At 42.0% G+C, this 15,729-nt stretch overlaps 1 protein-coding gene and 1 long non-coding RNA gene across 5 annotated transcripts in view; both read right to left on the bottom strand.

Annotated features, from left to right (window-relative positions):
• Nucleotides 1–1,805, bottom strand: part of LOC308591788 — a 46,644-nt gene extending 44,839 nt beyond the window's left edge. Inside the window, exon 1 of the long non-coding RNA XR_014010260.1 lies at nucleotides 1,685–1,805. This is a non-coding gene — a long non-coding RNA (uncharacterized lncRNA). The remainder of the gene's footprint in view (nucleotides 1–1,684) is intronic.
• Nucleotides 1,806–2,760: 955 nt separating this feature from the next.
• The window catches only part of ADAMTS18 (ADAM metallopeptidase with thrombospondin type 1 motif 18), a 103,728-nt gene continuing 90,759 nt past the window's right edge, over nucleotides 2,761–15,729 (bottom strand). For all 4 annotated transcript variants that reach the window (XM_081202688.1, XM_081202689.1, XM_081202690.1 and 1 more), the window contains 4 exons: nucleotides 13,839–14,030; nucleotides 11,348–11,560; nucleotides 9,309–9,456; nucleotides 2,761–5,049 (listed from right to left, as the gene is read on the bottom strand). In XM_081202688.1, coding sequence (XP_081058814.1) covers nucleotides 4,934–5,049; nucleotides 9,309–9,456; nucleotides 11,348–11,560; nucleotides 13,839–14,030 — 669 coding nt within the window. In that variant the 3' untranslated portion in view covers nucleotides 2,761–4,933. The remainder of the gene's footprint in view (nucleotides 5,050–9,308; nucleotides 9,457–11,347; nucleotides 11,561–13,838; nucleotides 14,031–15,729) is intronic.

Below are 15,729 nucleotides of genomic sequence, written 5' to 3'. Positions count from 1 at the left end.
TAAACAGTTCATTTCTACTATTTTAGCCTAATTGCACATAGTGGGATGGAACATTGGGAGAAAAAAACCCTTTGAAAAGTTAGATAAGCAACCCTGATTAGTGAAATTGTTTGAATTTGTTTAGCTCACATTGCCATTTTTCTTTAGTCCAAATTATAACCTTTCAATTGAATGCAATAGAACAAAGTCCTCTGCGTATATACCAACGTGGTGGGAGGCTAAACAAGGAAGGGAAAATAAGGGCAGGACTTTCCAGAACTGTGGCTTCCCGAGAATGTTCTTGGGTCAAGAAACAAAATGTTCAACCAGAAGCAAAGCTTGGGAAGGGCTTTCTGTGGCTGGAGAGAAGCAGTGGTGCCGTTAGGTAATTTTAGACTCTGGACTTCATGGTCTTAGGGTGGGGAGCTCTTTAGATGGTAATGTGTATTACTTCACCTACTTTAAAATATGGTGAGTCAGCTCTGCTGTGCCTAGGGAAACCTTCTGCTCAGTCTGCTGAGTGGAGCACTAGAAATTTACCCTACAGTCCTGCCCTGTCAGTACCACTGGTGAGAAGACAAACACTCTGCTTGGTGACATGCCCTTCTAAGCCACACCCCTCATCAGCCCTGCTCTGCACCTTCCTCAGCTGTTTTTTGCCTGGCTAGTCTGTGTCCTTGAACTCTGATAATGTCTTTTTTATTTTTTGGATGGAGACTAAAGAAGGGTATGTGAGTGTGAGTATAAATGAGTCTGCTGTACAAAGATAAACATTTTTTTTTTTGCTCTGCTGACCTTTTCCTCATACCTCATCCACCACCAGCAGGTGGCCCCCAGAAGGTTGGCCAGAAGGAAATGTGGCTCTTAGGCTGAAAACGTTCTCCACCTGTAAAGAAAGGAAGGCTACTATGTGTCCAGCTTTATTAGGACAGCCCTCTGTTTGAAGGGCGGTCCATTCCAAGACCAGTTTAAATATAAAGAACCACAAGAAGGGAGAACAGGGTCCTTGTAGTTGCTAGTCCACAGTCAACACCTGGTCAGGGACACAGGTCATCTGGTTGCAGCCTTCCCTGCTATGGTGAGACTGTGTTTCTACTTAGATTATCGTAATTATTCTACATTTGCCTCTAGACATATAAATTAGCAGATGCCAATTATATGCAAATCCTCTATTTTCAGGGATGGGTTTTCTCTTGTCTTGTGATGCATTAAAGAGATAGCCAACAATGTACAAAGAGAAGTCTTTGGTCTTCGACAGCTCCAATAGACCCAACAAATCGCAAACTTCAAAGCTTTGACTCATGTCCCAAATAAGAGCGTTTCTCTAATATATCAACTATTATTATACCTCCTAGTCCTGAAATTTGGGTTATGTGGTGCTTGTATGACAGGGGTTGAGGGTACGGGGGCAGCAATGCTTCATGAACCCTGGATTCTCAATGGAGAGTACTACAAATCCATTATCACCAGCAAATGAGGGGAAATGTAATCAGTTATGTATTTTCTGAGGCCTGAAAGCACCAGCAGTAAATACCAATCATATTCACTGGATTAATGTCCACTCTGGACATGGGATGAATAAATGAACATTGTAAATTTCTTCCCCCATTTGTGTATTCATTGGAACACTCTGACATTCCCACTCATACACTGTCCCTTCTCATTGTCACCTAGCCTCCCTCCTTCTCATCTGGCTATTTAATACCTCTTGTTGTCCGACATCCAGAATAAATTTCCAGTTCCTTCAATGGGTGTCCCAAACCTGAAACTAGAACAGCATGGATGAACTGAGAGCCTGACATCTGAGATTGTGGGCTGTTTTATTGTAGCATTAAGGAATCTGAAAAAGCTTGGCTTGAGTTGCTTCCAAGAATTTGGAGCTTTTCAAGATTCTAAATGCAATCCCCATTCTAATCTCCATTTCACCTACAGCCCTTGCACTGCAAAAGAATGTGGATCCACACGGTATTATGTTGGAAATAATCTGCTTTTCGTTATCCAGAAACAGTGCATCTATAATACCAATACACAATTATCCTGCATGACCAGGCTAGAACAGAGGCTGGGGGGCAGGTAGGACAATTGGCATGCACCTATCTTTTTGAAAGGGCCTACTCCAAGTCCCCCTGGTAGAGGCAAAGGGAGATCTTTGGTAAAGATGATTGAAATAGAGCCTACATTTCCCTTCTGGCCTAGGTCTGTTACCAGCTTTGCATGCCTGGGTTCATGACCTCTTTAAAGAATTATATATTTTCCAGAGAGTCCCAGGTTTACAGAAGCCATCCCAATTTCTGATTTGATCCCAGAATGTCCCAGTTTTCCTGAAGATTTCCCTATTTTCATCAGAGAGATGTTGGAGGGTATGGAGTTAAGCAACCCCCAAGCCACGGAGATAAGTAACTACACAACCTTTAGAAGACATCAGAAGGCAGCTCTGTATAGGGAAGTTTTTTTAATGTTTAATGTTTTATTATGTTTTTATATATGTTGGAAGCTACCCAGATGCAACCTAGTCAGATGGGTGGGGTATAATAATGTTGTTGTTGAATAGGACATCCCTATTTTCATCAGAGATATGTTGGAGGGTATGAGGCAGCTATCAGGCCTAAAATGAAGCTTTCTATATATCAACATAGCCTTTAAATGTTGGTGCGTATTGCTACAGTAAACCAGGATATCAAAATTATATGCCAGGCATGAGAATGTTCAAGGCAGCAGTTGTAAAAGCATGCAGAAACAGAAATGTCATTCACATTGCTCTGAATGTACATCAAGCTTCCATGTTTTATTCAAAACGTGTATGTGTACCAAACATAATGAAACAGTTAGAGTATTTTTCTTATAAAACTTATAAAATAATTAAATAGTACACTTTATACTTTGCGCTTCTTCTTTTTTACACCATAATCCATACTTCTATGTAACACTATTTTGCTGTTGCTGCCACTTACTTGGGAAGCAAGTGAGAAAATAAAAAGAGGGGGGAGCTATGCATTAATAAATTAATATTTTTACATCAAATAATAAAAAATGACACATTTTTAGAACAAAAGTTTGCCGGGGGAGGAAAATGTCCCCTAGAAAGTATAAGTTTACAACGTTCAATATTCAAGACATGGAGAATTTAGAAGCCAAGATATGGTTCCAATAATCATTTCTTAAGCCTATCACAGAGAAGACATGTATTCTGTTTTGTTTCATTTAAGCATTTGCAAAAGCAACTCCTATTTTTAACTGACCACTGTCTGCATTGGTGCTGATGGGGCTACTTTTAGTTTGGATCAGTGAAGCTGAACTACATTCATCAAATGAAACTGTGGAATTGGGTAGAAACAGAGGGAAATGTCATTTTTAGCCATTCCTCAGAAAAAAATCATTAGGTTACAATCTTTCTTTAGTTGTCTCAGTTTTGGTAAAGAGAGAGAGGTGATAGCTTGGTCCTCCAAATGTTTGCAGTTTGGGCATCCAAGATATTGTGTGCCCTGGTTCCATTGGATTCTGAGCGTACAAATATCAGCACCACTGCAAAAAATAAATTGTGTTGGTGTTTGATTATTCTGGGCTAGCTACCCAGAACAAATAACACAGATCATAGGCTTGGGTCCCACATGAACAAAGGCACATGTTCATGCAGAAGGCATCAATAGCTTTCCCCTGTTTACAAACTGTGCATTGGCTCCAGGAGGCCAGAAAACCCTCCAGAGTGGCATTTTACATGAGGGAATAATGGTGGGGTGGCAAAGAGAAAATAAATGACTCAATTTGCAAAAAGCATTGTATTGTACTGACACATCAATCAGTGAATAGAATCATGCAATTTGTTCTTATCTATTGACTTTATAATCTAAAAACAACCATATTAATTTAGAACCCTGTTTGAATTCACCAAGATTAATTTTGCAACTTCAGAGTTTCCAGAAACTGGTTTATGAATTTCATGCAGACCACTTATACTTTTCTGGAAACAGCTGAGTTTTTTTTCTAGGTGTAGCGCCTGGAAACTCAAGTTTTGCAGGTGAAAGACCTAGTTTCTGCAAGTTCTCCAAAAGTTGTGAGTGTTCAAAACTGAACTCTAAATTAGCATATTCTGGATGCCGGTGGGATTCTGGTAATCATTTGTTTCAGCACTGATGATAATGATGCCTAACAGCAAATGTGCGGCTTTCATGAGTTACTTGAAGAATAAAATGCTAGTCTGCTCATACTACATAGCAATGCCCTAAATGAAGATGCTCTAAAGAAAAGTCCTGTTTTGTTCTCTTGGATGGGCATCTCAAGGAGTGCCTGCCTCTCAAGTGGTTAGTAAACCATGACTGAGTTACTAATCAAAGTGAAATGGGGAACAAAATAAAACTAAAATTCTACCATGATATAAGCCTTGCTTTCCCAGCAGCAAGTGAAATAGAAAAGCACCTTTTATCTTGATAGTGCAGTAATTGTGCTTACTGTGAATAACATAATGCCTATGTTATATACAGCAACACATTATCTCAGCAGCCACCAACGTAATTTCTCTGGAGTTGTTTTCTGCTTGTTTTGAAGAGCTATGCTAACTAACATTGAAATAGCCAACATATCTCTTCGTATTACAATGATATTGCCTCATTGCAGGTTCTGTGTGCATACCACTGAGCAGAATATGAGCACCATACTGACTGTGCTACTCCACTTTGGAGATCCGATATGACCATTAACAGAGTAGGGTTAATGACAAATAGAAAGAAGGCTAAAAGTTGCCTCCATCTGCTAGCATTCAAAAATACCCTGTTTGGAAAAAGTCCAGTCCTTGTGTACTAATCCTTGGTTAAAAGCTGTACCATAGAACATCTTGTTCTACAGTACCCAAGTCTCTCCCATTGGTCATTTGTGGTTCTCGAAGACCTTCTAGAAAAGTTTGCCATCATTTTGCAAGGGAGGCTCTTGCCATTGAAGTGTTGGACTGACTCCATTCACATCAGTTCTTCCGTGTGCATGATTTGCAGCATTGCTTGCCGTAAAATTTGTGATTGCAGACACCATGCTGGGGGACCAGATGGCACCAAGTGAAGAAGTCCACACAAGAAGGATCATCTGCAATGGTGAAATTCCAAACAAGAATATTTAGTATTTTGCAGTATGTCTCAGGAACACTGAAGCTCAGGGACACTTCATGCACCTGGACTGGTTGATGACATGGACATCGAATCGCTCCCATGAGTGCTCTGTTCATGTGATCTGCATTAACACTGAAGACTCGGGATTGCAGAAAAGCTTCAGTCAGCATACAAGACTCATGGCATGCCTGGATCGTGGATACTTACCTGTAAATTTCTGCTAGCTTTCTTTTCAGAAGGAATACAACTCATGCAAATATGAGATGAATGCTCCTATTAGCTGGTTTGTTTGTTTCATACATGTAAGCTGCCTCCAAGGACATGCATTTTCTGTCTGAGAATGTCAAGAGCTGTGGGGAAGGGGATGGGTTTCTTCCCCCCCCCCCAAAAAAAAAACAACACACCAAAAACCAAACACAAACCACCAAAATGCAGATACCTGAAAACACCTATAAGGAGAATCTCTTGTTCAGCACATCTGATGCCCAAGAAAGTCAGCCAAAGAAATCTCTTTCACATGTATGCAAATTAAGTTTTGGTAATAGTATTGAGTTTGATCCAGAATGAGACTGTTGCACTTAGTTCCCATGGGACTTAAGTCTTGACTGACTTTACAGATTCAATTCAATGGGCCCTAACCCCTAAGGTTAAAAAGGAATGTGGCTCTCAGTGTGAAAAATAGTCCCCACTCCAGCCACAGAACATCTGCTTAGAGACATGCTTCTTAATGTGCTGGACACATTGTGCTATGCTTGTTACATGAAGTTCTCCTGTACACCAATCTATTCAATGGCTTTCTCCTCTCTCAACATGGAATATGCAGCCACAGCATACTATCTGTTAGAGTAGTCCATATGTCATGGAGCACACTGGGAGGGAAGCAAACTGACAAATATCTATGAGGTGCAGATTATATATTTATTTTTACTCCATTCTTGAACCAAAAGTCCCCTAGAGCAACTTACAGATAAAAAGAAAAACAAGCCAATGCCTGCCCCTCAAGCTCCCAACTAAAGGACATGACACAAAAGGAAATGAGGAGGAGGAGGAGGAGGAGCAAACTGAGACATCAGTAAGTGCATTGCAGAGTGCCTGGTTGAAAGAGAGGGTGGAGAAAGAGAAGGAGAAAAGAGTCCTTCCATGCACTGGAAGTATGGCCCAAATTCTCCAAAAAAGAAACACCACCCCCTTTTTTTAGACTATCATTTTTAAAAAGCAAAGATCAGTTGGTTTAAAATATTGCATAGCTGAAGCATTCTGTAGTTTGGCTGCAACTGATTAATGCTTTACCTAAAAGTGAATAGCAATGAATCATGTTGCTACTCTAGAAATACATTCCTTAACGATTTAAATTGCAGCATTAAAGCAACATAAGTGAAACTTGGGAAAGATTTACTGCTGAGTTCAGCTATTATTGGAACATGGGAAAGCCTTCCAGTTTGCCCTCAAAACTAGTAGTTCATAGTACAGGAAATTGACATGGCTTTTAATCCGCATCCTTTTTATTTCAGATGAAAGGCTTAAAACTGATGGCACAGAAGAGACTCTTTTCATTTGTATAAAATCACTCACATCTTGACATAATACACAGGCTGTCAGCTATTGGCCCAAAGATCTCCTGTGACATGAATAGTTCAGTGGCAGAAAGAGGCTTGACTATTACAGATTTCCCTTGTCATGGCTTTGATCTCAGGATAATCCATAAATTATTGGTCAAAGTCATGGTTCCAGTAAGGACCACATGAGCCTGCCCTATAAGGCTAGGTGTTGGAGACAAAAACAAACAATTGTCTTGCCCACAGGGATGTAAGAATACATCCTTTTCAGTTTTCCCCTGCATTCATTGCACACAACACCATATCCATTCCACTGAAGTTCTTCTTCCAAAACCTACGTTATTCATCTCACCATCTGATGTGGCAAAATTACTTAATTTATGTAATTTTTATAATTAATCATATTGGTGTTACATTATTCCACCCCATTCATTTCATTACAAAGTAAACACATTGCAAATGATTGGGAGGGGGGAGAGGTAACCAGTTATGTATCATCTGCAGTCTAAAAGCAACAGCGAAGTCAAATACTGTTTGTATTCACTGGACTGATTTCCATTCCAGACATGGAACAAATACCGTATTTTTCGCTCTATAACACGCACCCGACCATAACACGCACGTAGTTTTTAGAGGAGGAAAATCTGTAGGCATGCCACTCGTAGGCATTCCCTCCATAACACGCACAGACATTTCCCCTTACTTTTTAGGAGGAAAAAAGTGAGTGTTATGCTGCAAAAAATACGGTAAGTGAAAATAGGTAGTTTCCTATTTCTATGTCTGTTGGAATTATCCAACATCTCTACTTATCCAAAACTGTTTTCATTAAGGGCTCATCCAGACTTCCTTTTGTACCATGTTTCTAGGCATAGATCCATAGTTTAAAACTCCATGTCTGAGCCCCTTTGCCCCCCCCCCCAATCCCTTCTGGCACTTTCCTCAAGAGAACCCATTATTTACCACTGAATCAGCACAAACAGCAATCCACCGAAAATCTGCATTGCCATTTGTTCTGATTCAGCAGTAAAGAACAGGTTTTCCTGCTATCTACCAGCCCTCTTACTCATGTAAGTCTGCCTTCTTACATATATCAGACCCAAGAGGTGCCACTGGCTGTCAGCTTCCGCCTCTTTCATTTCTGTGTTACCATTAAGTAGGAAGAGGGATTGGAGCAAAACAAGAATTAGTTAGCTCTACCTGTTTCTGGCTCCACCTACTGTTGGCCTCTCTGCCTTTCAGCCCCACCAGCCACCACTGAGCTTTGAGTTACAGTACCCTGCTGAGTGATGGAAATGAGGAGAGGGGAAAATGAACAGAGGAGCAGACCTAGCTTGTCTAGGGAAGCATGTTAACTCTCCCTGAAAGGCTCATTTCTTTCTCATGATCTCTCCCCAATGACTCACAGGGCTGGAACTATGTGGTGGGTAATTGAGAGTGATTGGCTTCAATACAGTTCCAGCACAGCTGGCTGTGTTCGCTGGTGGAGACAGAGACTTACAGCACGGTGAAGAAATAATTGATCTCCAGAGCCTGAAGACCTAGTTACAATAAAGTCAGAAGGACTTCTACAGCTGCAGGGAGGGGGAAGGGAAGAGACTGGAGTGAAATGAGTAACAGACACTGGACAAGAAATCCAGTTAGGGGAAGAGAAATGGAAAAAATACCGTCTCAGGACAGAAAGTGGATATTATTATTGGTATTAATTGGGCAAAAATAAAGGTGGATGAAACTAGACCCAGGAACTTCTTGGAATGATCCATTCCTGGAAGTTCAAGGAGGGGAGGAGATCTACACACACACCAAAAAAACCTCTGGAACTCAGCAAAAATAAGTTGTTATGTTTGTGGGTTTTTATATAAAAATGGTAGGAAAAAATAAGGAAGCAGTAAATTCAGGCGAGGACTTATTCGTTCATCCCTTTTGACTATCCAAGATTCAGTTGATTCTAATGATTTAGGTCTACCTCACAGGTGAAAACGACTCACTATATGACTTGTGGAGGGACTCCAACTCTGTAACAGGACACAGGCTTTTTGTGCAGATGGTCGCAGGTTCAATCCTTTGCATCTCCATTTAAAATAACAAGGTAGCAGGTCTTGGGAGAGACCTCTGTCTGCATCCTTGGAGAGCTGCTGTGAGTGGCAGTTGGTCCCATTGGGAGTGGCGGGGTGGAAGGCAGAGAGACCAACAGCATGTAGAGCCAGAGTCAATGACAGAGAGAGCCAAATAATTCTAGGTTTGCCCCCACCCTCCTAGCTACTTAATGGCAATACAGAGACTAGGAAGGGGAAAGATGACAGCCAGTGCCATCTCCTGGGCTGGATGTAAGTAAGCAGGCAGATGCCAGGGCAGGGTGGCTGATGTCAGGTGGAGCAGTATCCCTTGGTTGTTGCTGCTCAAAGTAGATGACACTGGGTTAGATGGACAGTCTTATCAGGAATAAGGAAACTTCCCATGAGGCCTGCATGGAATAGACCACCATAGACAGGTGATGCCTAGTTCTGCAGGCCTTCCATATGTTTTTACCCATATTTTGCCAATTACTCAGGCAGAATTGTCTTGTCAAACAATTCAACCATTCAGTTCTCACTAGCCTTTATGTATCAGCTCTCAGAAAGGGGCAAAGCTTGGGAGATCTAGTCTGCTACACATTTACTTTAAACAGTGGGACAGTCTTTACCTTTCTTCTCAGGGGCAAGGCAGAAATTAGTATTGCAGGCTCTTGACATTGCGGGCTTCTGTTGAGGCAGGCAGCCCACAGCTGGTTGACCCTGACGAAGGCACTGGACAGTCCGTGTCTGCACTCCTCCACCGCATGTCACTGTGCACTGTAAGTGACAGAAAGGATAAGAGATTTTACTTCCATGAGGGCCCCCAGAGCTCCAAGCATTGAATTCCTTTCCATTTACACTTCTTCCACATGAATCTTTTTGATGGTGTTTCCTGCTTGGCAGGGGGTTGGACTCGATGACCCTTGTGGTCTCTTCCAACTCTATGATTCTATGATCTTTCTATACAAAGCCATCAAAGGAGTATATGCATTTGACGCTTGATCCCTGAAAGGTTGAGGGAAAAACCCAAGGGTGGTAGCAAGGAGTAGGGTCTTTTCAGTGTTACAACCTGCATTGTAGAACTTTCTCCCTGGATAGGTCTACACATCTGAGTCTGTATTTCTACTCAGGCTGTGCACTGGATCCACCTAAATCCCAGATCTCAAAATAAACCAGGCCAACTGGGGTTGAGCAGGGGTTTGACTGGGTTGGGCTGAGCCCCCCCCCCCCCCCGAGCAACCTAAGGCTGTCAAAGGTGGGGAAGAATCTGGCAGTGAGGAGAAGAAGGACATATGTAGGCAGTCTGCAAGCTTCTCCTTCCCCAACTCCTGACTGTTTGTTTAACCAGGGTTTAAAACATTAATTAAATGCTGTGCAAGACCCCTTGCCACTTGGCTTTGAATAATCCCTCAGGATGGCTAAGAGGTATTAGGAATTTGCCTGCTATCCTTCTCAAGGGGGATGGACCCGGTGTGGTTGAAATACCCTGATTTTATTTTCAAGAAACCCCACTATCCATGAAGATCATGTCCCCATGACACTTTCATCTGATTATGAAACTTAAGGTTCGAAAGCTGCATGTATATGCTATCAAATAAATGCTTGTCTTAGGGATATGGCACTGACAAAGTAAGCAAGTTCCAAAATACAGAAGCTTGTTTGAGAGACTGTGGAAACAAACACAGACTGATCCAGTAATCAATCACACTATTTAAGGAATTCCAGACAATCTCTGTAGATCCCCAAGGACATTGTGCATAAAGATTTGTAATGGTTCAACCACAGTGCAGCCCTCTGAAGATTGGTATGGAAAAGACGGTGGAATGCAACATAGCTGCAACAGCAGAAACATTGTTATATAAAGCACTTATCGGTTTCCAGACAAATGAATCACTTATACCAAAATGGTGCTGTTGATTCTCCTCTTCTTCCTTAAGTGATGTACAAATCACAGTGACACCGCAAATGGACAGGAAAACAAAGAAGAAGAACAGGTCTAGGTGCCAAATGCAGCCTCTAGACCAGGGGTCAGCAACCTTTTTCAGCCGTGGGCCAGTCTACTGTCCCTCAGACCATGTGGTGGGCTGGAATATATTTTGGGGGGAAATATGAACAAATTCCTTTGCCCCACAAATAACCCAGAGATGCATTTTAAATAAAAGGACGCTTTCTACTCATGTAAAAGCACGCTGATTCCCTGACCGCCCGCAGGCCGGATCTGGAAGGCGATTGGGCTGCATCCGTCCCCTGGCCTTAGGTTGCCTACCCCTGCTCTAGACCTTTATCTGTGGCCCTTGAGACTCTCCTGAGGCACATTCCACACCAGCCCTGCTTTGCTTGAGTGTTTTTACCTGACAGGAATGTGCTATTCTACTCTGAGAATGCTTCCTTGCTTGCCTGGATGGAGGATAGAAAGAGATGTGCAAGTCTGAAGAAACTCGTCTACTGTGCAAAGGCAAAATATGCATTTTTTTGTTTGCCTCATTTGCCTCTGCCATATATTGTCATTTGGCACCCAGAAGGTTGCCCAGAGGGAGATGTGGCCCTCAGGCTTAAAAAAGTTCCCTTTCCCTAAACTAGAGAAAGGGAAGCACTTGGTGATAACAAACATTATGAAACATGGTAGAAATGACTGGTTTAGATCTCCATATGAAACCTCTTCTCTCACCTGTTGCCAAGGTGAAGAATACCACCCTGGCACCCTGTGGTATAAATGGTGCAGAGGACATGCTCCTCTGTTGCAGCCTTCCTCCAGTTCGATGTTTGGCTTCATAAGGTTTCGGCAACGGCGCTGTGGGAAAGTGATCAGTTTGCCACTGATACTTTTCTCGCTGCACTGCATTTCTCGCCGCTTCACACCTGGGCCACAGGTGGCAGAGCACTATGGGTAGGAAAGGGAGAATATATCACTTTCTCTTTTTTAATGAAATTTTTTTATTTGGTTTTACAAATTTTTTTAAAACAATACAAACATATAAGAAGACATACAAACACGTATAGTTTCATAACCTTTTTTTCATGAACCTTGTTTCTCAGACTCCCCCATACATCCCCTTTCTGCATCCCAATGTCCAAAGTTTTTTAGCAGCTTCTAAATATTTCTGTCAAGCCTCTATCCTCTTAATCTTTCCTTCAGTCTAATCTTATATCGCTGTAACCCTTTCTTTCTCAAAACCTCGACATTCTAACATTCATCAAGTTTATAATAGTCCTTAAGATAGATTTTAAATTTCTTCCATTCTTCTTCCGCCGTCTCCTTTCCCTGATCACGGATTCTGCCAGTCATCTCAGCCAATGTCATGTAGTCCATCACTTTCATCTGCCATTCTTCCAGGGTGGGTAGATCTTGTGTCTTCCAATACTTTGCGATAAGTATTCTTGCTGCTGTTGTAGCATACATAAAGAAAGTTCTGTCTTTCTTTGACACCAATTGGCTGACAATGCCCAAGAGAAAGGCCTCTGGTTTCTAGAATATATCACTTTCAGTTCCTCTCCTTTTCTCATTTTTCCAGACTAATTTTCTCCACATCAATTTGCATTTTAGAAAATAAAAACGACCTCATAATACTCATCAGTGTTTTAGTATGAAATTCTTCTAATATACACTTTGCTGTAGGCACTTTTGCTTAATATTTTGCAAGCAATTTCCCCTAATAGAATGCATTTTTATATGTTATTTTTCAGTAATATATGCATTTATAAGAACACTTTACACTAGTATATGCATTTTTATATACAGGCATGCCTCACTTTATTGCACTTTGCAGATATTGCATTTTTTACAAATTGAAGGACTGGAGGAGCAACAACTGCTGCTGCTGCTGCTGCTGCTGGGTTGGTGGTGAGGCTGCAGGACCCTATCCCCCACATGCTCCTGCTGCTCCTTATGAGAATGTGGGTGTAGCAACAGGCAGCCCAACCATTTCCAGGGGAAGGAAGTTCCCCACCCTGCTTCCCCTCTTCTGGCCACCGCACTGGAACTGGCTAGGGCTAAAGCCCACCCACTTCTGTAGCCAGAGAGGCCTGGGGGAAGGCTAAGCATGTTTTCTCAGGGTAGCCATCAAGCTACTTATTTTAAGAAACTGTCACAGCCACCCCAACCTTCAGCAACCACCACCTGATCCATCCGCAGCCATCAACGCTGAGGCATGACCTTCCGTGAGCAATAGGATTACATCTAGCTGAAGGCTCAGGTGATGGTTAGGATTTTTTAGCCATAAAGTATGTGTTAATCAAGGTATGTACATTTTTTAAAACAACAACAACATAATGGTATTTCACACAGCATAATCTAAACATAATTTTAATGCACACTGGGAAACAAACAATTTCTGTGTGTGTGACTCACTTTATTGCAGTACTAACTTTATTGTTGTGGTCGGAAACTGAACCTACAATATCTCTGAGGTAAGCATGTGCATTCCTTGGATGCATAAATGCACTGCAAAATGTGGAGAAGTGTGAATTTTGAAGGATGTCTTGTTTAGGTCTGCATGTTGTTTTGGAAAATGTGGACTTGGAAACTTTGCCTTTAAATACAAACTGAATCAAATGCCCCCCCACCACCACTATTCCTAACAGGGGACAACAAAGTACACACAGAAAATGTATTTAAAAGATACTGATTGGATAATAGAGTTTAATTTGGAGAGTTAAACTAGGGGCCATCAAAATAGTGCCTATTGGCAAAATGGCAACCTTCAGGTCTTCCTCTGAAGCCACTAAGCCCACTATTCTCTTGGCCATGAGGTGGTGAGTGTGGCTAGCTTTTTCTCCCTTGAAATATACAAAGAGAGCTGAAGGAAAACGTTGGAAGAGTGACTCTTTCCCACTTCCTCTTTCAGCATTTTGTGCATTTTGAATGTCAGAAGGTGGCCCTTGGGCTGAAAAAAATTAATGGTTATACATCCCTGCTATAGGTCCACATGCCCCACAGTGGGTGGGCCTGCATCAACTATCTCCCCTCACAGCTCCAAGCAAGGAGACAAACTTCTATTCATAAAGTCCAGCAACAAAGGGGCATTATTAACTTTTGCATTATTAACAACAGATATTGTCTGACCAACGAAGCCTGACAGTCCTTTGAATATAACATCATTTGATTTTCAAATATCACCCTCTGGCTATCTAAGTCCTGTAGAGCATGTTGGTTGTCGTACCTCACTCCAAGCAGAAATCACCCATTGTAGACGATCATTTTTGGGGCACCGTTCCAACACACACGTCTGCTGCATTTCTGGCTTTGTTTGACTGCTGCACATATTCTCTGGCAGGATTTTCAGTGTGGAAGTCCCTACACTTTTGCAGACGACATCACGTTTTGCAAGTCCTCTTCCACAAGTTTTGGAACACTTTATGGGAATTTGAGAAAGTTGGATGTTAAAGACTTTAAATAGCCACTACTATGCCCCATGGGGTCACGAAGAGTCGGACACGACTAAACAACAACAAATGCCAAAGTAGGACAACAAACAAAATGGTTCTCAACCCCATCCTGGAATTCACGGCAGTATTCATGGGGTTCCAGGCTGGTGGTGGCCCATCCCACAGTATGTTGGCTGCATCAAGTGCCTTTAGACAATGCTCAGGTAATTCATTTAATTGTCACCTTCTGGGGCATGTCAGCAGCCAACATGTTTGGGTAATGGCTAGGGCCCCAGTGCCATGTGACATCTCACCACTGACACCTGCCCTTGACTCTCTTCTTAAAACAAACAAATAAAAACACCACCAAACTCTCTTACCAGTCATGGTTTGGATTGGTTGTTACCTGCCCGCCCCCCGAAATGTCTCAGAAGTTGGTCATTGTCTTCTGTTTTGGGGAAAAGTGGTTGCCGTATAGAATCACCAGCACCACTATGGCAAGCCCCCAAAGGGTCCTAACATACTCTTAGGAGACTCATATTTGGATGACACTGTGCCAAGGATCACTGGCCTCACCCTTCAGGAACCTAAACCCAATCCAAAGTAGGAAAGGAAAGGGAAGGAAACAGCTGTTGCTAGCCATTTCTCAATGGGTGAAACTGCAACACGCCATTCTAGATTGCTCTCTCTAATTAGGCAGGAGTAAAACTAATTAGTGTAAATTGCATAAATTTTGACTAAATGTCATGAGATAAAATAATGATAAAAGCTGTTTGGCTCTCCTTCACTGGAGATGTTTAATCAAAGGCTGGACAGCCATGTGCCAGGGAAGAATGTAATTGAATCCTACATTGAGTAAGGTGGGGATACATTAGATGGCCTCCACAATTATACTACTAGTAGTAGTATTACCACTACAACCCAGTACTACTATTAGGTAGGCAACATGATCAGGAAAAAATAAATGCATCCCTTTTCCATAATGTATGTTGAACAAAGAAAAGTCTTTTTTCTCGCGATCTCACAGCTACAGTGTAATCCCTAGATTAGAATGCTTTTGCACCAGCACATTCACTTAAATAAAAAATTGTGATACGTCTCCCTCGGCAACATTACAAGTATATTTGTTTCACTTCAGAATAAAAGCTCTCAGACACCCCACATCTTTCTGAAGCAGGGGTGTGTGCATATATTGGAATTTGCCTGAGGCCCTAGGCTACCAACTCTACTTCTAAGTGCAGGGCTTTTTAAACACACACAAAAACTGTACCAGGATTTTCAGCTGCTTGGAATGATACCTTAGCAAAAAGAAGAAGACATCAGTCATCCTGGATTTATCAATAATCATGTTACACTGGACGCCTGATTAGTGGGGGGTGGGGGGTTAATGTATGCAAACTGATGAGATAAGAAATATCTTTCCCTAAATGCCTCTTCGCTCTACTCCAACTGAACATCTTAAGCCAGAGGTGGGCAACTTGAGGATCAGGAGCTGAATGCAAACCTCCATCCTCAGTATTCTCACAAGAGCACATGTCTCAATGGTCTTGCTTTGCACCCTGAGTGTTGTTTCCCCCCCTGGTTGGAATATGTCATTGAACTCTGACAATGCCTCCTGCTTGTCTGGCTGGAGCATAGAGAGGCTGTGACAGAGTGTGTAGAAAGAAGCCTACAGTATAAAAGCAT

The sequence above is a fragment of the Podarcis bocagei genome, assembly GCF_964188305.1.
Source record: "Podarcis bocagei genome assembly, chromosome: 7".
Classification (NCBI taxonomy): Eukaryota; Metazoa; Chordata; class Lepidosauria; order Squamata; family Lacertidae; genus Podarcis; species Podarcis bocagei.
Note: the sequence above shows the minus strand (reverse complement) of the source record. Positions and strands in the feature narration are given on the sequence as shown.